Here is a 25,966-nt window from a genome sequence, read left to right on the forward strand (position 1 = left end):
ACAAGGGCAGCAAGGTAAAGCCGACTTGTAGAGGGCACTTTACCAAAATGGACTTGGAACTGTCAATCAACTCGTATCTGCATTTTTCAACTTAATGGGAAGAAATCCAAATACCTCCCCATGTCAACCACTTTGATATGCTTATAATTCAAAATCCGACATTCTTGTGGAAAAATTAGATAAGGCTGGAAGCTGACGCCTAAGCAAAAGCCACTAGAAGTGTTCAAATTGCAAACATTCACATTATAGTCAACCTCTGGGAAATAATGTAGAATGCACCTTTTAGCGTATCTCCTAGGCTTATTGAATAAAACATGGCTCCTCTAAATGATGCTCTAGTCTAATGCTACGAAATATGTCTAACACCAGATGGAAGTAACTATACCTCCTGTACTGAACGAAGAGTTATCCTCCAGGACGGACATTCTTGATATAGATGAGGAGTTTGGCAGTTGCTCTAATTCTTCTAAGATCCCATAAATTCTGTTTAAGTGTTGGGCTCACTTAAAAAGACTTGTTGAACAGTTAAAATGCATCAGCATACTTTCAAATAATAGTGATAGCCTAAAAAGCACTGCTGTACTTTTCAAATAATACTGAAAATCTTATTATAGTCCCTACTTTGAGTTTCACCTCTTAATCCCCAATTCTCAATGGAACTAGACTTATTAGAAACCCAAAGGAAAGAGATTTTAAGTGATAAATAAATAAAGATACACACTATCACCTACAACAGTAGAAAGGCAGAATAATTGACTTGTGTTACTAAAAATACTCAGCTGGCTTTTCATAAATTGATCTGTCCTCTAAAATATTAAACCAATTTGCATTATTTATAACAACTAATGAACAGTGTTAGGGAAAATGCATGATGCAGTGGCCAAGGCTGAGGCTCTGAAATCAGACAAATCCAGGTTAAGTTGCAGTTCTCTCATTTTGTGCAGTTTGCTTTGCTTTCCTAGCTAACCCTGCTTCCCCATCTATAATCCCATTCTACATGAGGTTAACAACATCCACTTCAAAGAGCTTCTGTAAAGATGACCTGAAATACTATACATTAAATGTTGGACAGACACTAGTTATTTAATAAATGGTAGCTCTTGTTATAAAAAAGAAACCACCGAGGGTTATTTTTTAATCAGTTGCTTGTCATCTGCATGTTATACCATAATCCTATTCAATTTCGCCTTCTTTATGCTAAGAGCTAAATAAAATTCTCAGTACATGCTGCAGGAGGAGTTGCTCTTGCCGTCTCCAGGTGCCTATACTGGAGTACATCCTCTATTAAAGCATCAAAGATTTGTACTGGCATTGCTAGTGGACACGTTAGTCCCCTGCACTGGACCGGGAGCTCACTGACAGGAAGGAGTGCTTTATTCCTCTTTCTACCCCACACACCCGGCACAGCACCTGGCCAGTAAAGGACGTTCCATAAATGTCTGGTGAAGGAAAACACTGCAAAATTACAAAGGGAAAAATGAGTGTGCAAAAAAGTGCGTACTCTGATGAGCAATCTCACTCTTCTTGAATAAAAATTATAATTGGTTAAGGGTGTGTATGGGTAATTCATTCATTCACTTATGCATCTACTCAAAACAAAGTGGCCAGATGCTGCTGAGGATAAAAAAGTGTGTATGCCAAGCAAAAGGGAACAATGGTTCCAAGGGAATGTCTTTAAAATGCAGATTCCAGTTTAGTTTGGCGAACCATCTAAAAACACTGTTGTTCAGAGTAGGGTTGATAGACTGAATTAAAATCGCCTGGCAGCTTGGTAAACATGGAGATTCCTGATCTCCTATTCAGTTCCAGTGAACCAGAATCTCTGAAGATGCATTAGTACTTTATAAATTCTAGAATGAATATGTTGTAGCAAGGTTTTAATTTGAGAACATCAATGCTGAGATGCTTGGTCATTCCTCCGGCCCTGCCTCTATCCTTTAGGACAGCTGTTACCTTTAACCATAACACCTCATTTCCTAAGCCTTCATGAAAATCTTATTTTGGGCCATAAATTACTTAAGTAATTTAGATTTTTTCTATCATCCTTAACAGAGAATTTTAAGCTAGGAAAAAGGATTGAGTTAGTAGTTTTTTCCTTACGTTATTAAATGTACATATATTCCCAAACTGATTAAAAATTATTTCTAATTTTAAAAACTCACAAGCTATAACTTATAATATTACTGGAATAAAAGAAGTCAAATTGAGTGTAATTCATTTATTTAGTGAGCACTAAATATGTTTTAGACACCATGTCAGGTTCTAGAGACACAACAGAGAGGAAAACACAGCTTCTGGCTTTAAGGAACAGAGCCAACTGGAGGGAGGCCCCAGACATATAACTAGGGTGATAAGGGCTTTGAAAAGGGAAGCATGGGTTCTAAGGAGGCACAGAGAGAGGGAAGGCACACAGATAAAACCATGTAAAAAAACAAGTAGAAATTTGCCATTCCAACATGTGCCCCTTTCACGACTATGACAACTATAAATCCAAAGTGAAACTTACTCCTGGAATTGAGAAAAAGGGAAAAGCTGCAAAACCAGCCTTGAATAGGCAGAGAGGGAATGGCAGTGCTTGCAACAGAAGGAACAGTGTAGGTAAAAGCCAAGAGGTTAGGGAAGACATGCCGAGTTTGGGAAAACAAAGAAATTGAGCAAGGCCGAAAATTCAGGGGAAGGGTTGAGAGACAGAGCTGGAGATGTAAAAGCAAGTGCAGCTCGAGAGGGCACAGGTACAGGATGAAATGATGAGCTCAGTTTGGGACACGCTCAAATTGAGGTGCTGTGGGACAGCCGCGGCGGACATCTGGGACAAGGAGAGGTGTTCACAGAGCAGCAGGACATCGGAGAGGAGCGCTCGAGAGGCAGCTCTGGATGGAACACACATCTGGCGGGGGGCGGGCGTCACATTTAAAATTTAAGTGCAGTTATATATGCATGCCTCACATTCTTTTACGAGCAAAAATAACCATTGCCTTTTTGATAGTGCTATTTTCCTAAGTGCTCTTACACTAAATACGTATTTGCAGTAAACCTTAAGAAAGAGACACGCCCTAGAGCAAGCCACCCCATAGTTTCATTACCTGTAAAATGGCATGATAAGCACGAGTCATATATGCGAGCCAGGCCTGTGGGAGAAAAATTGCACGGTGCCACTCGGAAAGCTGGATGTGAACCTGTGGGGAAAGTGAACCATGACATAAATTAGGCTGCATAGTATTAAAACAGAATAAAATGAAAACTGTATCATCAATTCTCTCTTTCCCTTCATTTCTATGGTCTGGATTCTAAAACAAACCAAATCAGTCTAGGATCAGAACCACAAATAAGATCGTTTGGATATTTTCAAAGGAGGGGAGTTTAGAGTCCTGTAAAGACAAAACACAATAAGCCTGGAATTTTCTAAATTAAAGCAAATAAAATCCTACAATAATAACAAGTTAAGATGTATGTGTAATACAAATATGTCCTCGAAAATCAGGGGGAAACTGTAAAGCCTCTTGCCAATGTCAGGAAACTAGGTATTGTCTAACAAATCCCCCTAGTAATTTTAAATAAAAATAAATATTGCTCACATCTTGGACTTCCAATATGACAATTTCTGCAGTAATAAACTTAAATTGCCAACAGAAATATCATGTTGTGTAGAAACCAGGACGTTAAGAGCATGCAAATGAGTCCCGCACACAGCAATTGTGCACACCACTAGATAAATGCCCTTTAATCAGTGTGGGTAAACAAGAGAAAAATGATATATGCCAACACCGAAATCCTGTTTCTGAAGACAGACCCAGACAAAACATCTGGTTTTCATAGTCATTTCTGTTTCTACCTATTAGTATACTGCTATCTTGCGACAAATCTTCCCAAGGTCTGCTTCTGCTAAAGAAAGATCACTCAAGAAAAAATAGTCACAGTGCATCACATTTCACGTTTCCTGTAACTCATCTCATCTAAACTCAAACAACGGAAACTGTAGTCTGTGTCTTACAGACAAAAAACAACAACAAACACACAAAAAGGACAAATTTCTACATAATTACCCCAGAATCATGATAACTACAGTGTTTAAAGAGATTTTACTGTATTATAGGAATTAATTTTCTCAAGTGCTTCGTGATGGGGAAGAGAACAGCCTCTCTGAATACAGTTGGTTTCCATGGTTTCTGGTATTTTCTTTAATCCCAGTCTTAGTGTGGGCCTACTATACGCAAGGGACTCTGGAAGGATGTGAGGATTATAAATCGATCAGTATCTGCACAGAGTTCAGAAATGCGCAGGGAGAGTCAGAAATGTACACAAATAGATTATAAGGCAAAATTATGAAGCATCTATGGGAACAAAGAGATCAGTCTGTCTGCAATCTAGCACTCCTCATCCCACTGCTTCTTTTTTAAAAATTAGATACTCAAACTGTATGAAAAAGATACTCAGATCATGAAATGAACCTAAAAAAAAATATATAAAGTCAGATTTCTTGCCTTTCTGATTAAGTAAGTACTCACTCTATGGAGTAGGGTAGGGGGAGCCTTGTCAACATGCTAACAAAACTCCTTGAAGGAAGGGGCCTACCGATTCCTGCTTCTTCTCTTGTTATCCAGGAAGCTGTGGAGGCATTAATTAGTCCTTGGCCTTGCTCCCTGTTTCCAAAATGTGGGCACTTCCCTTTAGCTTTTTCCTACCCTTTTCAAAAAACACATTAATTATCTTTAAGTTCCATTTTGAGACCTGGATTTCACAGAACGGATACAAACACCACAACCAAAACTTTTATCTCTTACTTCAGAACCTCAAAGTATTTTAAAATTTTGCTGCCACATAATCCATGGACATCATTGCACAACTGAGAATATCCACAGTCTCAGCAAATTGGCAAAAAGAGCACTGGATGTTCTTGGAAAGACAATGATCTCAATTGGCTTCTTAAAGTGGAGTTAAAAAAAGAAAGTAATATGAAAAAATGTAAAGGAACATGAGCAAATCAAATGCTGAGCTTCTAAGAACAAAGACTGTCATGCCAGGAAACCTATTTACAAGGAGGCTATAAACCGAAGGTTAAAGCTAACCCTCTTGCTGCTGTTCAGACCACATCTGAAGGTGGGTGCAGGGAAGCAGTCATGTTTGAGCCTAGACACCTGCCTGAACTCCCCAGGTTCTATGAGATTACACCTAGTCTTAGTGTTCTGTGGAGTTACCTGTGACTAAACCTCTTTAAAAATGCACTTTCTCACTCTTTCCCTTACAGAAGAGAGACTTAGAGAAACAGCTTAAACATAGTCATGCCCTTACTCTCCAGTTGTGTTACAGGCAGAAAAGACTTCCTTGACCATGTTTAACAAAAACACATTTTAGGATGTGTTCAGCCACCCCACAGAGGTTAATGCTGCTAGGCTGAAAAATATAATTTGCATTATTAAAGTATGAAAATCATGTATAATTTGCTATACTGGTGAGATGGCTTTGAAGGAAGCCCAATCAACAAAGTAATTCCAATCATGAAGTATCAACCCTGTTATTCAACAAATGATAAAGCAGGGTTCTCAACCACTGTGCACCAAGTTTTAATTAACACACGGAATACAGTTTTTCTAAGGCTAACTATGTATACACTTGCAGTGAATGACAGGTGTCTAATGTACTGCTGAGGTGAGCAGCTTCTATGACTTAGGGAAGAGTAAGAGTTTCTATGTGTAAGAGGTAGTACTAAGTATAACGAAACATTACTGCACGTGCCTAAAAAAGAGACTACGTTAGGGAAATACGCAAGTAGGGTAAAGGGGGAAAAGAAGGATGATAAGGCAAGAGTGGGAACAGGAGCAGGTCACAGGACTAAACAGGGTGGTCAGGGTATCTCGCTGAGAAGATGAAGCCTGAGTGAAAAGTTGAAGGAGATGAAGATGTAAAGACAAAGGTAAGTACTGGTGGGAACGTAAAATGGTTCAGCTGCTGTGGAAAAGAGTTTGGTGGGTCCTCCAAAAGTTAAACATAGAATTACCAAATGACCCAGCAATTCCACTCCTAGGTATATACCAAACAGAACTGAAATGACATATTTAAACAAATACTGTACGTGAATGCTCAAGCAGCACTTTCACAGTAGTCGCAAGGCGGAAATAACCCAAATGTTCATGAATGAATAAACGGATAAACAAAATATGATAAATCCATAATGGAATATTATTTGGCCATAAAAAGGAATGAAGTACTAATGCATGCTACAACGTGGATGCACCTTGAAAACATGATGTGAAAGTGAAAGAAGCCTGACATGAAAGGTCACATGTTATATGATTCCATTTATATTAAATGTCCAGAATAGGTAAATCCACAGGGAGAGAAAGCAAGTTAGTGGTTTCCAGGGGTGGGGAGGAGGTAGGGAGAGGAAGAAGTGGGAGGGAATGTTTAATGCATACATGGTCTCATTTGAGGGTGATGAAAATATTTCGGAACTAGACAGGGGTGATGGTTGCACACTGTGAATGTACTAAATACCACTGGATTGTACACTTTAAGCTTTAAAATGGTTAGTTTGATGTTATGTGAATTTTACCTCAATTAAAAAAAATACTACAAGGTAAGGCAAAGGTCCCTAAAGTGAGCACGTGGCTGACCTGTTTCAGGAACAGAAGGGAGGCCAGGGTAACAAGCACAGATAGAGTAAGCAAAGAGGAGAGTGTAAAAAGAGAAGGCTGGAGAATTAACAGGAGAAAGCAGGGCCTTCTAGGTCACTTCTCAGGACTTGCCTTTACTCTTACTAAAGGGGGAGCCATTACAAGGTTTTGAGAAAAATGACACGATCTAATCTACATCGTAAAAGGATCACGCTCTGTGGAGAACAGACTGTAGCGGGCAAAGGTCAAAGCAGAGAAATCTACTCAGAGGCTCCTGCAAAAATCCAGGTAAGAGATAGTGGTGGCTTGAGTGGTAGCAGTAACACTGTACAATAAAAGTTTTCGCGTATTTAGCTGTGTAATTTTTCCACCCTACCCCAAATATTAAGTAAAATGCCAATATATAAAACAGAAAACAGAGAAGCAAAATGTGTGTAAATGAAGTAAGGATGAAGGCTGAGGGCTTGGCGTTCAGCCCTCTTGATCATCTGAGTCTACTTTGTGTTGGTCCCTAGCACTCTTTAAAACACAGTTTTAACTAGAGGGACATAAAAGAGATCAGTGGTTGTCAGGAGATGGGGGAGCGGGGGAGGAGCTGACTACAAAGGAGCATGGGGGGATTTTCGGGTGATAGAACTGTTCTCATCTTGACTGTGGTACTGATTAGACAAATGTGTTCATGTCTCAAAATTCATAGAACTATATACTAAAAGGGGAGAAACCTACTGCATGCATATAACTCTAAAATAAAATTTAAAATACATAGTTTGAAAATGGCTACTTTTAGAACATACACTTCTCAAACATTCACCTCCCACCATCTAATACCCTCTGTATACTTCTTTGTCATCATCATTCAAAATCCACTCTTCCTCTTATCTTTCCTTTTCCTATCAATATTACCCCATCAATATTACAATCACCAGGTTTGAAATTTCTGATTTATCCTGGACTTCTCCCTTGCCCCCAACTCAACTGTCATCTCTACCTCTAAAATGTTTACTATGTTTGTCCCTACTTTCTTCCTCACTGGGTGAGCCCTAATTCCTGCCTTGATTACTGAGGCCACCTAACTGATCTCTTAACAGCCTAAAATCTTTCCTCCTTCTAATACATCCTGAATGGTGTTGCTACTACTACATTAACTCAGAACTTCTTTTCAAAAACCATTGATGGTTCATTAAAGAATAAAGTCCAAATTCTTTTGTGCCATGTCCAAAGTATTTTAGAATCAAATTAAGAAATAATTTGTTGTAGGAACCTCCCTGGCGGGTTCAATCCCTGGTCAGAGAACTAAGATCCCACATGCCACTCATAGCGGCAAAAAAAAAAAAAAAAAAAAAGAAAGAATTTGTTGTTATGTGAGAACTCTGCTGCCCTGCTGGTTAAGATCCTCATCCAATTTCCCCACTTGATTTTCTGCTCCTCTCTTTCATTTAACCTGTATTCTGGTTGATTTGGGTTATAAACCAATTCCCAAGCCTGTCCTATACTCTACAAGACCTTTGCATTCACTGACTGCTTCCACTGCTTTGAATGCCCAGTCTTCCTCTCACCTCTACTTTCTGAAATAATTTCTCCCAACCCTACGCTTGGAAGTACACTATATGCCTCTCCTGTTATACTCAACAGATTCCATCTTAGATTATTTGTTCATGGACCTTAATCTCATACAATCCCAAGGGCAGAGATCATATCCTATTCATCCCGGAATCCCTCCCATGAAACCCACAACAGTATCTCGCACTTAAGTGTTCACTTAAGTACCTGCTGAGTTTAACCAATTAAACGTACAGTGTTCGCTTTAAGGCAAAATCTTGTCATGTGAAAACCACACTGTCATAAACAAGTAATCACAGAAAGTCATGATGTGTAAAAACACAATGTTAGAAAACTTTTTTTAGTAGGCACGGCTAAACACAAACACAAGTTGTTGAGGATACAGTTATTCGAAATTTTACAAAACATGTCCAAAATGTTCTGGCTGGGAAATGTTTCATTCCAGATTAAAAACACAGTGACTGACAAGGCGAAATTTTAAAACGGGTATTATAAACTTTGTATTTTGAAATTTCCTAACGAAACTTTTTAATTTGTATCATACAAGTTCTAATGACATATACGGGAAATACTCGCTCAACAGAAATATCCTGCTCAGAAACACAATTCATAGATGTAGCGGGAATGTCAAAAGACAGAATGAAGAAGGAGATCTTGTTTCCTCACTGATGCATGTTTTTCCTGAAGGAACTACATGGCTACCTAATTAGATAATTTACTGTTCAGAATACACTGCCCAGAAATTTGGTAATGTTTTCTGCCTCTTGAGTGATCTTAACAAATACAATTATTCATTTATAAGAAAATACCCATTTTAACAGCACTTCAATAAATAATTTAAATCAAGTAAGACAAGCTTTGGTGAGGCTGTTTGGCTGTAAAACTAGAATGGGATAAGGTAGAGCAGCACATAAAAATCAACAGGTAAAGTGTTTGTTACTGATTTTAAAACCTCGATCTCACAAAGTAAGGCATATTCATGTTTCCCAGATGTATATATCATTATCAAAAGGATAAAAGTATTTAACTGCAGTTGTTACCCAGACACACTAACACTGAGCCACTACATTTGGTCTGTGACATACACACACTTGTCCCACATTCCCAGAAGAAAAACCATTTGTACTTAGTGTTAGAGACCCCCAAAGCCACTCAATGTCCCACTGTTTATAAATAAGAAATCATAGGCTTCAGTTGTCTGTCAATAGTAATCTTGTTTGCACAGTATAAATTTTCTGTTATTCCTGTCCCCTGACAAATAGCGACTGGAAGACAAGAAGGGAGGGCTTATAGAGGACACATTTTTAAAGTAAAATGACACTCATCACTTTGTAGGTGCTTTCTGGACATTTAAAACTCTCTCTCTCCTTCCACCCTCCCTCCGTCCCTCCCTCATTCTCTCTCCAGCTCAGTCTATCTCTCTCTTCCCCTCTCCCCCCCCACCCCCGCTCCCCCTTCCCATGAGGATAACATTAGCTTGAAAGCTGACAATTCAATCACATCTCAAGCAACCATTTACTCTGTTATTTAATAGGAAGGGGGAAAACCCTGTTACCATAACAACTCACATCACATGGTAATTATGGAGTTTCTAAAATACAGCAAACCATACTTTTCACAGTGTTTTCTAAGGGGAATGTGTAATAAGCACAGATACCACTTCTCAAAATTATTATTCAAAATTTTCATCTAATTGTTTCATATTGCATGAATGCTAACATACTCCATGTTTTTCATAAGAAATATGTTTTTAAATAAAGAAGGAACTGAAAGAAAAGGGCAAATGATGGGTTATATCACATGTACTTTTGGGTATCTAGAGAAAAAATGTAAAGAAGGCAGAAGAAAAAAATTAATTTATAAGGCAAAACAAATCAAATGATGATCAATTTCAAAAGAAAGAAAGAAGAAAAAAGATTTCATTCAGAGTAGTGCCGCCAATAAGCCTGATAAAGGCTTCTCTGAAATAAAAATGAAAAAGAGCTCATTACCTAATGCTGAGGCAGAAATATGGTTGGGGGGCTTCCCTGGTGGCGCAGTGGTTGAGAGTCTGCCTGCTAATGCAGGGGACACGGGTTCGAGCCCTGGTCTGGGAAGATCCCACATGCCACGGAGCAGCTGGGCCCGTGAGCCACAACTGCTGAGCCTGCGCGTCTGGAGCCTGTGCCCCGCAACGGGAGGGGCCGCGATAGTGAAAGGCCCGCGCACCGCGATGAAGAGCGGTCCCCGCACCGCGATGAAGAGTGGCCCCCACTTGCCTCAACTAGAGAAAGCCCTCGCATGAACCGAAGACCCAACACAACCAAAAATAAAAAAATAAAAACAGCTTAGGACCAAAACAAATCATTCCAAATTTAAAAAAAAAAAAAAAAAAAGAAATATGGTTGGGTAGCAGCGGCAGGATCAGGAAAATCTGCATGTGCCCAAAGATGGAGGAAATAATGAAGCAAGGCTGCCATTCTCATCCAGGGACAAATCAGTGTCATCCAATTTAGGTGAGAGTATCATGTCAGCGTTAGAAATGCCAAAGGATGACAAGACAGGCAGCAACTTTCAGGGAAAGAAACTGTCATTCACCTTCAGCTTCCTCATCAACAGGAGCCAAGTTAGTCTCAGGATGAGAAGTAGTTATAAATCAGGGCAGAGGAAGACAGTCACCTGAGCTTGGAGAAGCCCTAGTAGACCTGAAATGACCCCTGGTTGTCCCCTGTTCAAAGGAGCAAAGAGAGAGAGGGCACTTCAGTTTTAGAGAAATCTAAACAGGACAGTGATTATACAGAACTGCTCCTGGTAGGTCAGGTCAAACCCAAATCAGACTTGGATCTGTGAACCTTCTGAAAGTATAACGTGGGAGACTTTCACTTTAAGAAAAGTCAATGAAAAACAAAAACAGTTTTTAGAAAGAAGGGGATATAATGCTTTCCAAAAGAGTTCATCTCAGATTAAATAGCTAGTTCTCCATGACACTGAAAATACTTGATTTAACTAACACAGTTATTGAGAAATATTGACAATTACATAAAGCAAAATACACTTCAAAATATGAAGAGCAGAGCACTTGGACATTCAAAACCAAGTTCTTTTATCCATTCATTCACTCACTCACCCATCTACAGTTGTATGCATTAGGGCCATAGAATATCCTATAGGTATATGTAACCTTTGGCAGAGAGGGGAGGCTAAACCATATAAATGAATAACAACACCAACAGTATATAATAGCTTGTTCAAATGACAATAATGTCATTTCTTAGTAAGACCTCAACAATTATTAGATTCACCATCAATTTAATAGCAACATTTCTGGAAAAAGGAAACGATCCCACTAAATGCACATATAAAGTATAGGACACATCCAAGTTTCAAAAGGATGAAAATCATTTACAAAGTGTCTACTATGTGCCAGGAATACTAAGCACTGGAACGACACATGACCAAAACAAACTCCCTGATTTTATAAAATTTACACTTTAAAAAAGGAGAGAGGGGCTTCCCTGGTGGCGCAGTGGTTGAGAATCTGCCTGCCAATGCAGGGGACACAGGTTCGAGCCCTGGTCTGGGAAGATCCCACATGCCGCGGAGCAACTAGGCCCGTAAGCCACAACTACTGAGCCTGCGCGTCTGGAGCCTGTGCTCCGCAACAAGAGAGGCCACGATAGTGAGAGGCCCGCGCACCGCGATGAAGAGTGGCCCCCGCTCGCCGCAACTAGAGAAAGCCCTCGCACAGAAACGAAGACCCAACACAGCCAAAAATAAATAAATAAATTAATTAATTAATTATTTTTAAAAAAAGGAGGGAGACACACTAATTGTCATGTATGCTGTGCCACCCAAATCCCCACTTCAGGATTAGTAGGGATAGGTGGATAAATAGTTTCAGTATTAAATAAATTGAATTCATAGTTACAAACATTCCTAAAGAAAACTCCAAGCCCAGAATTTTCACTAGAAAATTCTACTGTCCATTTTAGGAAAAATTATTTATTAGGATAGCATTATCCTGATAACACATCAGGCAAAGGTATTACAAAGAAACTACAGAACCATACCCCTCATCGGTGCAAAGATGCAAAAATCCTTAACAAAATATTATTAGCAAATCAAATTCAGCAATAAATAAATAGGATACTTCATTATAATCAAGTGGAGTTTATCCTAGGAATGCAGATTTGGTTCACATTAGAAAATCAATCAAAATAATTCATCATATCAGCAAACCAAAAAAGTATACAATCATTTCAATAAATGTAGGGAAAAAAACATTTGACAAAATTCAACATCTATTTGTAATAAACACCCTTAGCAATTTAGGAATAAAAGGAAACTTCATCAACCTAATACAGGATATCTACAAAATCTCTACATTAAAATAAACTAAATATAACATCATATTTAATGTTAAGACACTGAATGCTTTCCCCCAAGACTGTTAACAATATAAGAATTTCTGCTCTCACCACTGCTATTCAACCACACCAAAGGGTCCTACACAGTGCAATCAGGCAAGAAAAAGAAATCAAAGGCATACAGATCCAAGAGAAAAACAGTATGACAATCTCTATTCATAGACAACATTACAATGAAAAACAAAAAGAATCTACAAAAAAGCTACAAGAATATATAAGTGGGTTTAGTAAGGCCATAAAAAAGTATCAATTACATGTTCATATTCTAACAATGAGCAGTTGGAAATTAAGACAAACCAAAAAACAGTCTAATTGCACTAGCATAAAAATACTTAGGGATATGCAATACTTATTAAATTTAACAAAATATGTGCAAGATTTGTAGTAAGAAAACAATAAAACATTGATCTAAGATAATAGAGAAATATACCTTGTGTATGGGTTGAAAAACTTAATATTAAGATTTCAATTCTCTCCAAAATTGATCTACAAATTCAATTTGCATTTCTACCTAAAATTACAGCAGGCTCTTTTTGTAGTTTCTCAAAGCTGATTTAAAATTTATGTGGAGGGCTTCCCTGGTGGCACAGTGGTTAAGAATCCGTCTGCCAATGCAGGGGGCATGGGTTCGAGCCCTGGTCTGGGAAGATCCCACATGCCGTGGAACAACTAAGCCCATGCACCACAACTACTGAGCCTGAGCTCTAGAGCCCGCACACCACAACTACTGAAGCCCGCACACCACAACTACTGAAGCCCGCATGCCACAACTACTGAGCCTGAGTGCCACAACTACTGAAGCCCATGCACCTAGAGCCCATGCTCTGCAACAAGAGAAGCCACTGCAATGAGAAGCCCACACACCGCAATGAAGAGTAGCCCCCGCTCACCACAACTAAGGAAAGCCCGTGCACAGCAACGAAGACCCAACACAGCTAAAAATAAATAAATAAATAAATAAAATTTATGTGGAAAAACAAAGGGCTTAAGACAGCCAAATTTAAAACAAAATTGGAAGATTCATATTACTTGATTTCAAGACTTATTATAAAGCAACAGTAGTGAAACTGTGTGGTTTTGATGAAAGTCTACACACTTAGAACAATGAAACAAAATTGAGTACAGAAATAGACCCATACATATATGGACAAATGATTTTTTGACAAAGGTGCCTAGGTGAAGAAAGGATGGTATAACTCAACAAGTATAACTCATACCTTATGAAAAATTAACTCAAATAATCATAGGCTAAAATGTAAATCTTAAACCATAAAGCTTCTTCTACAAGAAAACTTAGGCGATCCATCAAGTGATTAATGGATAAACTATATATGATATATTCATACAATGGAATACTATTCAGCTGTAAAAAGGAATGAACTACTGATATATACTATAGTACATATAAATCTTGAAAACATTATACTAAGTAAAAAAACCCATATCAAAAAACCCACATATTGCATGATTCCATTTATATAAAATGTCTAAAACTGGCAAAACTACACAGAAAGAAAGTGGATTCATGGTTGCTGAAGGCCGGGATGTGAGGAAAATGGAGAGTGACTGCTAATGGGTACAGAGTTTCTTTTCATTATGATGAAAATATTCTAAAATTGATTGTGGTGATGGCTACGCAACTCTGTGCATATACTAAAACCACTGACTTGCACACATTAAATGAGTGAATTTTACGGTACATAAATTATACTTCATTTTCTTAAAAATTTTAAAAAAAGAGAACATAGGGAAAAAAAAAGCAGAAAAACTTTGAGACTTGGGGTAGGACAAAAAAGCAAGAACTACAAAAAGAAAAACTTGATAAATTCTTCAAAACTAAAGATCTTCTCTTCAAAAGACAAATGAAAAGACAAGTTAGAGTAGGTAAAAACATGTGCAAAACACATTTTAATTAAAAAAACTTATATCCAGAATATATAAAGAACTCTCATTTGAAAACAAAAAACCTGGATTAAAAATGGGCAAAAGAACAGAACACTCCATGGCAGAAAAAAATATGAATGGTGAATAAATACATGAAAAGATGTTCAACATCAGCAGTCATTAAAAAAAAACACAAATTAAAAACCACAAAAGGGAAACCACTAACCACTATGAGAACTGCTAAATTTAAAAAACTGACCATATTGAGCACTGGCAAGGAAGGCAGAGCAACCAGAACTCCCTTACACTGCCGATGGGGACTCAAAATGGGAGAGTCACTAGAAAAACAGTCGGGTAGTTTCTTATATCCACTCACCAAAAGACCTAGCGATCCCATTCTTAGGTAGTTATTTACTCAAAAGAAATGAAAACAGATGTCCACACATACACCTGTATGATAATGTTTATAGCAGCTTTAGTCATAATCTGGAAAAAGTAGAAACAACCCAAAGGTCCATCAATGGGTAAATTAATACACAGATTGAAACAATGATGACAGGTTTTTTAAAAACAAAAAGACTCAGAACAAAGCAGTGATGGGAACCAAAGCAAAGTCTGAAGAAACTTCAGCTGGAAAAATACCAAAGGGACTGCAACAAAAGAAATACTAGAAGAAAGGAGGAGAGTTAGGAAATACTAGAGTCATCCTGGAAAAAACCAAAGGTATTTTAAAATTGTTCTCTGATTGCCCTGGGATGGTACAAGGTAGTTCAAGAACTGGGTAATCATACTTCCTGGGTTCAATTTCCAGGCTCCTCTACTTACCTGTGTCAAGCACATTAACAGCACCAACCTCACAGTGTGAATATAGAGATTAAATGAATTAATATATGCATGGCAAATTTTGAAGTGTCTGAGCTGGTTATTAGCTATTATTATTGCAATTGTTATACTTATTAACTAGTTCTTAAAATTCTTATTATTTGTTGTCAGACAGTCTGAGAAACTGCATGGCTCATTCTCTATCTCTTTTTTAAAAAAATGAATTATAGTAAGCAGAAAATGAATCCAAACAAAATCCTACCATAGATTTGGCAGAATTCTGTCTAATGTGTCTTCGAATTGACTCATAAAATTATGATCTTTTCTCATCTCTTGAAATTTTCTAGGCATTCTAAAATACAAGCAACAAGTATCATAACCCAAATATTTTCTCTGTTCACATCTAAGGTACACCTCATAAGTTCTGATTCCATTTTCTGAATTTATTAGGTGTCTTCTGCTACCTCCACATTAGCACTTTTTTTTGTCTCTTTTCTGATGGTACTTTTAAAATTAGGCTTCCATTAATACTTAACAATTTGGTTATCCACGTAGTACACAGCTTTAAAACCCAAAAAGGTACCAAATCTCTCTTCTCCATACCAACAAATAATATGCTAGGGAGAACAAATCTAGAAATTACCTATGCTTTTTCCTCTTTCATGAAATTAAACCTCTCTTCTTCCCAGAGAAACACTGCTCTCCCCAGATCTTTCTTCCCTCCTTAGTTAAATAAAGACACTGTGTTAGACAAAAAAGGTTCTGAACCAAATATTTACATAATTTCAATTCTAACTAAATATATAAAACTAATATGGGTGGCTAGGATAGAAGTGGGTCTTTAAAATCTGGCTATGCTGGGACTTCCCTGGCAGTCCAGTGGTTAAGACTCTGCGCTTCCACTGTAGCGGGCACGGGTTCAATCCCTGGTCAGGGAACTAAGATCCCTTGTGCCGTGCACGTGCACGGCCAAAAAACAAATAAACAAAAAATCTGGCTATGCTAATTGGTAGCAATTGGTATGACACAGAATATAATCAAATCAAATTAGTGATGCCAAGATTTATAAATTATGTCTCAAAATAAGATTTAATACAAACATACTGTAGAAGCACTATTTTTACCTCATATCCTTTAAAATTTTTATAATTTATATATTTTCATCTATAATTTGTATATAACTTATGTTTAAATTATGTAAAATAAACCTCTTTGCTGTGATGTTTTGTTTTGTTATTCATTCATACATTTTAATTTGTATATACCTGAATGAGTAACTGTCATAAAATTTTAAAAAACAACAAAAAAACAAATTTCCCAAGTGCTTTACAACTTCCCTCTTCCCTCTCGTATTGCTACCATCTGCAACGATCAGATTTCAAGCAAAAAATAATGTAACTTTATTTTAAAAGGGTGGTCTAAAAGAAAAATTAAATAAACACTAAAACCAAAGGTTTTTTTTTTGCCCTAAACAATATTATTTACTGTTAATTCCCAACATTCACAAAATATAAACACTGGTGCTCTACATACTTTCAAAGGATCACAATTAAGAAACAGGCAAAATTATTTCTTTAAATAATAAATTGGTATTTATTCTGAAATATGGAAGTTAAATACTGATGAAATAAACCAAATTCCAAGATACTACTCCCTAATAGGCTGAGCAGTGGGGAAGCATGCCAGTTTCTTTGAGAAATACCTCAAAATATTTTAGTATTCAGTTGGCTCAACTATTCTGGTTGTCTTTAAAAGCCACTTAAATTAATTATGATAAAGAGAAAAATAATTCCCAAACACACACTAAATTTCATGGGCATAAAGTGAAGGAGGGAAACCCCAAAACAGATATAAGCAAGAAGAACCTGTTACAGAGTATGGGAAGGCACCTACCTCATGCACTAGAGCGAGTGAAGTCTGCTTGAAACTTCGCCCTCTATTGGCCATCAGTCTATTCAATGGTTTGCCATCTTTACTCTGATACATTGAAATATCATAACAAAATAGCATACCACCTTAAAAGAAAAATAAAAAATAAAAACATTGCTTATGGAAAAACTCATTAATTAGGTTCTCAGTAATCCATATTCAATCAATCTGTATAGAGAGATTTAGAAATTAAAAGAATATGCTAAGCAAATTATGATTTTTAACTATGAATAAAAAAAAAGAAGAGCTGGGCTTCCCTGGTGGCGCAGTGGTTGAGAGTCTGCCTGCCAATGCAGGGTACGCGGGTTCGGGCCCTGGTCTGGGAAGATCCCACATGCCGTGGAGCAACTGGGCCCATGAGCCACAATTACTGAGCCTGAGCGTCTGGAGCCTGTGCTCCGCAGCAAGAGAGGCGCGATAGTGAGAGGCCCGTGCACTGCGATGAAGAGTGGCCCCCGCTTGCCGCAGCTGGAGAGAGCCCTCGCACAGAAACGAAGACCCAACACAACCATAAATAAATAAATTTAAAAAAAAAAAATGGTCAAGTCCTTTTAAAAAAAAAAAAAAAAAAGAAGAGCTATAAGAAGTTACCATATTGAAACGATCACTTACTGACAAGCCTTATTCATTTGTAAATAAATGAGAAAATTTCAAATCATGTCTTATTTTAAATTTTGTGAACTGTTACTTCTAGAAATTCTATTAAGCTTTTCTTTAAAAACAAACTTCAATGAAAGCGAAATGCTTGTGCATGTCAGTCTTTGTGAACTCCTGATAATATGGGTTCCTTTAGTTTCTACCCATAAGTGGACTAGTTTTCCCTCATACCTGCACTCACATACATTCACTCTCCCTTTTTTTCCTCCCTTTTCTAACATACTCTGGGGGAATTTTTGCAACTATGTTCATGGAAGAGACTGGCCTTTACTATTCTCTTCTTCTACTTGGTATCAAGATTATGCTGATCTCAATCAAGAGTGTTCTCTTTTTTTTTTTTTTTTTTCTCTGTTGAAGTTTATAAAGACCACTGTTATTTCTCCCTTAATTTTTTTGAGGACTTCACCAAGGAAGCCATCTGCACCTAGGTTTTCATCATGGGAAAGTTGTTACAGATTCAATTTCTTTAATACATATCAAACTATTCATATAGTCTATTTCTCCTTCTGTCAGTTTTGCAAAGTTTTATATTTTGAGGAATTTCTACATCTCATCTAAACTGTGAAATTCATTGGCTAAAAGTTCTCCAAAATATTCTTTAATGTTTTGAATGCTGTAGGGCCTGAAGTAATGTCTCCTTTGTTGTTCCTGATATAGGTGATCTATATTTCTCTATTTTTTTGTACAGCCTTACAACAGCTTTATCAATTTTCTTAAACTTTATTTTTTTTAAACTAGCAGCGTTTTTTATTTATTTATTTATTTTTAATTTTTATTTATTTTTGGCTGCGTTGGGTCTTCATTGTTGTGCGTGGGCTTTCTCTAGTTGTGGTGCGTGGGCTTCTCATTGCAGTGGCTTCTCTTATTGTGGAGCAAGGACTCTAGGTGCATGGGCTTCAGTAGTTGCAGCACACGGGCTCAGTAGTTGTGGCACGTGGGCTCTAGGGCCCGTGGGCTTCAGTACTTGTGGCACACGGGCTCAGTAGTCATGGCTCGCAGGCTCAGTAGTTGTGGCACACGGGCTTAGTTGCTCCGTGGCGTGTGGGGTCTTCCCGGACCAGGGATTGAACCCGTGTCCCCTGCACTGACAGGCAGATTCTTAACCACTTCGCCACCAGGGAAGTCCTCGTTAAACTTTTCAAAGAATCACCTTTGGCTTTGCTTATTTTCTTTATTTCCTGTGTTTCCTATTGAATTGATTTTTATTCCTATCTTTATTATTCCTTCCTTTATCATTTCCTTACATTTAATTTGCTGTTCTTCTCCAAGTTTCTTGAAATAGAAGTTTAAATTATAATTGTTTTCCTTTCTTCTTTTTTCAGTATATGCATTAAGGGTATAAATTTCCTACTAACACTGTTTTTTTTTTACAGGTAAAGCAGATAATTTTTAATGACATGGGTGAACTTGAAAATGGAAATTATAAGACTTCAAAAGATTTTTTTTTCCCCACCACCACCACCCCCGACCTCCACTTTCCCTCCTTGGTGTCCATACGTTTGTTCTCTACTTCTGTTTCTATTTCTGCCTTGCAAACTGGTTCATCTGTGCCATTTTTCTAGATTCCACATATATGCGTTAATATACGATATTTGTTTTTCTCTTTCTGACTTCACTCTGTATGACAGTCTCTAGGTCCATCCATGTCTATACAAATGAACCAATTTCGTTCCCTTTTATGGCTGAGTAATATTCCATTGTATATACGTACCACATCTTCTTTATCCATTCATCTGTCAATGGACATTTAGGTTGCTTTCATGACCTGGCTATTGTAAACAGTGCTGCAATGAACATTGGGGTGTATGTATCTTTTTGAATTATGGTTTTCTCTGGGTATATGCCCAGTAGTGGGATTGCTGGGTCATATGGTAATTCTATTTTTAGTTTTTTAAGGAACCTCCATACTGTTCACCATAGTGGCTGTATCAATTTACATTCCCACCAACAGTACAAGAGTGTTCCCTTTTCTCCACACCCTCTCCAGCATTTGTTGTTTGTAGATTTTCTGATGATGCCCATTCTAACTGGTCTGAGGTGATACCTCATTGCAGTTTTGATTTGCATTTCTCTAATAATTAGAGATGTTGAGGAGCTTTTCATGTGCCTCTTGGCCATCTGTATGTCTTCTTTGGAGAAATGTCTATTTAGGTTTTCTGCCTATTTTTTGATTGGGTTGTTTGTTTTTTTAATATTGAGCTGCATGAGCTTTTTATATATTTTGGAAATTAACCCTTTGTCCGCTGATTCGTTTGCAAATATTTTCTCCCATTCTGAGGGTTGTCTTTTCATCTTGTTTATAGTTCCTTTGCTGTGCAAAAGCTTTTAAGTTACATTAGGTCCCATTTGTTTATTTTTGTTTTATATCCAGTACTCTAGGAGGTGGGTCAAAAAAGATCTTGCTGTGATTTATGTCAAAGAGTATTCTTCCTATGTTTTCCTCTAAGAGTTTTATAGTGTCCGGTCTTACATTTAGGTCTTTAATCCATTTTGAGTTTATTTTTTGTGTATGGTGTTAGGGAGTGTTCTAATTTAATTCTTTTATATGTAGCTGTCCAGTTTTTTCAGCACCACTTATTGAAGAGACTGTCTTTTCTCCACTGTATATCCTTGCCTCCTTTGTCATAGATTAGTTGACCATAGGTGTGTGGGTTTATCTCTGGGCTTTCTATCCTGTTCCATTGATCTATATTTCTGTTTTTGTGCCAGTACCATACTGTCTTGATCACTGTAGCTTTGTACTATAGTCTGAAGTCACAGAGTCTGATTCCTCCAGTTCCATTTTTTTCCCTCAAGATTGCTTTGGCTATTCGGGGTCTTTTGTGTCTCCATACAAATTTTAAGATTTTTTGTTCTAGTTCTGTAAAAAATGCCATTAGTAATTTGATAGGGATTGCGTTGAATCTGTAGATTGCTTTGGGTAGTATAGTCATTTTCACAATATTGATTCTTCCAATCCAAGAACATGGTATATTTCTCCATTTGTTTGTGTCATCTTTGATTTCTCTCATCAGTGTCTCATAGTTTTCTGAGTACAGGTTTTTTACCTCCTTCAGTAGGTTTATTCCTAGGTATTTTATTCTTTTTGTTGTAATGGTGAATGGGATTGTTACCTTAATTTCTCTTTCTGATCTTTCGTTGTTAGTGTATAGGAATGCTAGAGATTTCTGTGCATTAATTTTGTATCCTGCAACTTTACCAAATTCATTGATTAGTTCTAGTAGTTTTCTGGGGGCATCCTTAGGATTATCTATGTACAATACATGTCATCTGCAAACAGTGACAGTTTTACTTCTTCTTTTCCAATTTGGATTCCTGTTATTTCTTTTTCTTCTCTGATTGCCGTGGCTAGGACTTCCAAAACTATGTTGAACAATAGTGGCAAGAGTGGACATCCTTGTTGTGTTCCTAATCTTAGAGGAAATGTTTTCAGTTTTTCACCATTGAGAATGATGTTTGCTGTGGGTTTGCTGTGGGTTTGCTGTATATGTCCTTTATTATGTTCAGGTAGGTTCCCTCTATGCCCACTTTCTGGAGAGTTTTTATCACCTACTAACACTGTTTTAGCTGCATCCCACAAGTTGTAATTTGGCATATTTTCATTATCATTCAGTTCAAAATATTTTCTGATTTCCATTTTGATTTTTTTCCTTGATCCATGGATGATTTATAAGTGTACTGTTCAATTTCCAGGCGAGTGGAGAAATTCTAGTTATCTTTTTGTTATTTAGTTTAGCTTAATCCTATTGTTATCAGAGGACAGACTCAATGACTTCAATATTTTGAAATTTGTTGAAATGTATGGTCTGCCATATAACCATTTTGATAAGTTTCCAATGTACAGTTAAAAAGCATACAAATTCTATCACTATAAGATACAATGTTCCATATGTCACTTAAGAGAAGTTTGTTCATAGTATTATTCATGTATTTTGTGAACTTGATTTTTTTGTCTGCTTGTTCGTCACACCACTGAAAAAGCTGTCTAAGGGTTTCCCGGTATTATTGTGCATTTGTCTATTTAGTTAGTTCTGATAATTTTTGTCATATAGTTTGAAACTCTGTTATTTTGGCACATTGATTAGAATTGTGATACTTTTCTAATGGACTGACTTCTTTATCTCCATGAAATATTCCCTTCATTTCTAGCTTCTTCCTTTTTCATATGTCTAGCACTTTTTCACTGGACAGTATATGAAAGAACCACAGAAATTCTAAATGATATTATTTTTTTAATCAGAGGATTTTCTCCTCTGTTAGGCAGACAGAGTGAAAGACAGATCATCTCAGGTGAATGAGGGATTTAACTGAGTTAGGCTTGACTATAGCTTTGGTAAATCTCAGTCTACCTCTGGTTCAACCCTGTTCCTAAGGCATGCCTCCTCAAGATTTTCAACTGACAGTCTAATCGGTCTTTGACTCTTCAATACAGAAAGATTATGGGAGATTCAGAGATTTGGATCTGTCCTCAGAAGTTTTCAGTTTAGCTTTTAACTTCCCACAAAGCTGCAAAATTAGACAAATATCTTAAGGGAGAAACAGGCTGTGTGTTTGAAAGGTCTCAAGTCCCCAGTCTTGTCACTCAGGTTACCACATAAATGTCATGATCTCTGTTGGCTTCTCTGCCTCCTGCACCAGCCTCTTGTTAAGGTCAAGTCTGAATTTCAGCCTCTATCTGAGGCCAAAATTACTAAGTGCATCCAGGTGAAAAGAGCTGTAGATCTCAGTATCAATTCACTACTTGTGTGCTTTGTTTTCAGGCCCATTCTCCTAGCCAGTCTTTGTTTCCTAAGCACCACAAGACTGGAGATTTCACTGCCTCTCAGAAGCATCAGCTTAGTTCTTTAACCTTCAGTGCAAACTCAAAAGTCACCAAATTGCTTATGAGGAAAATCTGCAGTTTGTCACCTGTACTAGAATCTTCAGAGAAACATAACCAACAGGATATATATAGGTACAGATATGTAGATAAGCAAGAGGAGACTTATTATGGGAATTGACTCCCAAGATTTTTGAGGCTGAGAAGTCCCATGATCTGCTGTCTGCAAACTAGAGAACCAGGAAAGCCTGTGGTGCAATTCAGTCTGAGTCAGAAAGCCCAAGAACCAGGAACACCAATGTCCAAAGGCAGGAAGAGATGGATCTCCCAGCTCAAGCAAAGAGAGCAAAGTCACCCTTCCTCTACCTTTTTGTTCTATTCAGGTCTTCAATGGATTGGATGTTGCCCACCCACACTGCTCAGGGTGATCTTCTTTACTCAGTCTACTGATTCAAAGGCTAACCTCTTCTGGAAACACACTCAGAAATAATACTTACCAGTTATCTGAGCATCACTTAGCCCAATGAAGATGACACATAAAATTAATCATCACATCAGCCTAGTCCCATGAAACCACTAAAAGCTTTACTGGTTTCTCTATCCTCCAACAGGCCTCTTCCTGGGCCAATACCCAATCCCAGCCCACAACCAGAATCAGTGAATATCTCCCATGGGGTAGGGGTCGGGGGGTGGGACAGGTCCATAGGGAACAACCTAAAATGTTCTCTCCATTCCGTAATTTCAGTCTATTCTTTGTTTTATCTATGTCTTTTTTTCTACAGTTCTCTGATGGCTTTAAAATGTGATTCATTTTTGTAATTTATCCAGCTGTGTCTAGACGTTAGCAGCAGCAGCAATGCCTTTCCATGCCCTATTATACCCTACTTGGAAGAGAAACTTAAATCACCACATTAAAACCCTGTACCTTGATACTATGTATTGTGCTTACCCGCAAGGCCAGGTTTCAAACCTGGTTGCTTGTTTGTTTCATACATTTTCAACATAAAATTGGGGATTCCTGCTACAGTCTTTCCTTGATCTAAGCGAGCACCTCCTTTTAATGCAGAGTGATACACCCCACGGGGCATATTCACCATTTCTTGCTTCACAAGTGATGTAAAAAATTCCTCCAAAGCTGAAAGAAATAAAAGGAGACCAAAAGTAGAGTGAATATAGTATGCTAGAAGAGAAACATTCATTCTTAACTCATACACACACACACCAACAACAACAACTCAGCTATATTTCAGGTAAAATTTCACACAGTAAAAAAACAATTCTTGATTCCCAGCCCTTTTTTAGTCTTCCCCAAACCAGAATATGGCACCCAGTTACTCAAGCTTAAAAACTTAGTCATTCTTAATTCCTCTCTTTCTCACACTCCTTATATGTAGCAAGTCCTTGTAGATCTACCTTTAAAAATATATCTCAAATCCATCCGTTTCTCTCCATTTTCACTGCTACTTGCCCAGTCATTACCTTCTCTCTTCCTCATCTGGATAAATTTAAAAACTAGTTCTTGATTTCTTCTCCTCATGACCACTCCTCTAAACCATCCTCTACCCAGAAAGAAGCTAGAGTTTTATGTCATTTCCTTCCCTAACATCTTTCAATGCTTTTTCACTGTACATAGAATAACGTCAAGACATCTGACAGTGATCAAGGCTTTCTATGACCTAGCCCCTGACTCTCCCTGTGACCTCATCTCTACCACCCACCTTCCTTCCTAGCTGTGTTAAAGACACACTTCCACACATGGCCTTTTTCCATTCCTCAATAACACAAAGTTCATATCTAAGTCAAGGCCACTGCACTTGCCATTCCTTCCACCTGGAACACACTAATCCCCAATGTCCACCTGACTGGCTCCTTCCTGTCATTTAGATATTTTCAGAGAGGCCCTTTATGACTATCCATCATTCTGCAGTAATATCAGTACACTTATTTTAAAAGATTAATTCACTATTTCTTTGTTTGTGTTCCTTCTAATTAAGCCCAAGCTCTTTATTGCTTGACATCTTCACTTATTATAAGGTGATGTAGTAATGTGGGATCAGAAGACAATAGGGTATCCAAACAAAATACCTGATTAGCACTATAGGTTTATATTCAAGTGTTATTTTCCTAAGGACCACTAGAGGTTGCCCGATGCAGAAATAAAAACAACAAAAATTAAAGCTAAACAAACCATATGGAAAACAAAAAAGGAAACTACCACAGGTGCCTCTTATTATAGGAACAAAAAGCAAGAGTCTGCCTACCTAAACTAGAATTTCATTCTGAATAGGTCTAAAAGTCTCCTTTAAATGACCACGATTAAATTAAAGGCAGAAGTACTCACTGGAACATGTATTATGTACCCAGTTCTGTCACTCCTATATAGAACTTTCCTAGGTGCAACAAAGCTTCTCTATTCAAAGCCCAGAGAACACCTGTGTAGTATGTTTTCCATGTACCCCTCCAGATCCACCCTCTCAACCCTACTCTGTGCCCTGGAAGAATAATCTTTCACAACTGCATCATCAGACTCCCTTGTCCTCTGGCTTTTAGTTGGCTTCATCCAGTGGGAGACACTGGCAGGAGATCACAGGGTGAAAACAGAGGTGAGGGCAAGTACTCCCCAGACACCCTCCTGCAGGACTGCTCCAGGTCGTCTGCATCCCTCTTTTGAAGGGCCTTGCTCCACACTCAGGAGCTTCTTACGACACAGAAGCTCTCTCTTATTCTCCTAACTGCTCCCTTCCCTTCCCTCTTCAGGCTGAGGGACATTAATCATTCTTAGATGATTCACCATCGCTTGTGAATTTCCTTTAACCTTGACAACACACCTTTAAGCAGTCCCTTTATTAAACTCTCAATTACTCCCTCTGAATTTCCTGCAAAGACCCTGATCAACACATCATCTAAATGAAAAGTGTGCGTAATATCCAACTGCAGGTTATACATTTCAATTCCTGTGTGTACATGCAAATGTATGACTGCTTCAAGCTTGGGAGAAATATAGACTTTTCAGAATGGACCTAAGAATCATGCATTTGTGAGGAAAGAATTTCATGCTTTCTCAGAAGACATCCTATTCTGGTAAAAGCTGATACATGTCAAGAGATTAAGTACACATCTGCACGAAGACTAACCCAGGAATGAAAATTTGTCTACTTGTCAAGCTCTTCAGAGAATTAAGGATTATCAAATAATTCCAGCCCTGAGAGTAGTTTAAATGAAAGTAAAATACCATGAATGCAAACGCCCAAGAGGACTTTGAACTCTAAGGTTATTCT

At 37.8% G+C, this 25,966-nt stretch overlaps 1 protein-coding gene across 2 annotated transcripts in view; it reads right to left on the reverse strand.

The window, feature by feature from the left end:
* Positions 1-25,966, reverse strand: part of FOCAD (focadhesin) — a 318,822-nt gene that overhangs the window by 81,847 nt on the left and 211,009 nt on the right. For both annotated transcript variants that reach the window (XM_036855059.1, XM_036855060.1), the window contains exons 20-22: positions 23,638-23,823; positions 17,177-17,298; positions 3,084-3,176 (exon numbers count right to left, since the gene is read on the reverse strand). In XM_036855059.1, coding sequence (XP_036710954.1) covers positions 3,084-3,176; positions 17,177-17,298; positions 23,638-23,823 — 401 coding nt within the window. The remainder of the gene's footprint in view (positions 1-3,083; positions 3,177-17,176; positions 17,299-23,637; positions 23,824-25,966) is intronic.

This window comes from Balaenoptera musculus, chromosome 6 (assembly GCF_009873245.2).
Source record: "Balaenoptera musculus isolate JJ_BM4_2016_0621 chromosome 6, mBalMus1.pri.v3, whole genome shotgun sequence".
In the NCBI taxonomy this organism is placed as follows: domain Eukaryota; kingdom Metazoa; phylum Chordata; class Mammalia; order Artiodactyla; family Balaenopteridae; genus Balaenoptera; species Balaenoptera musculus.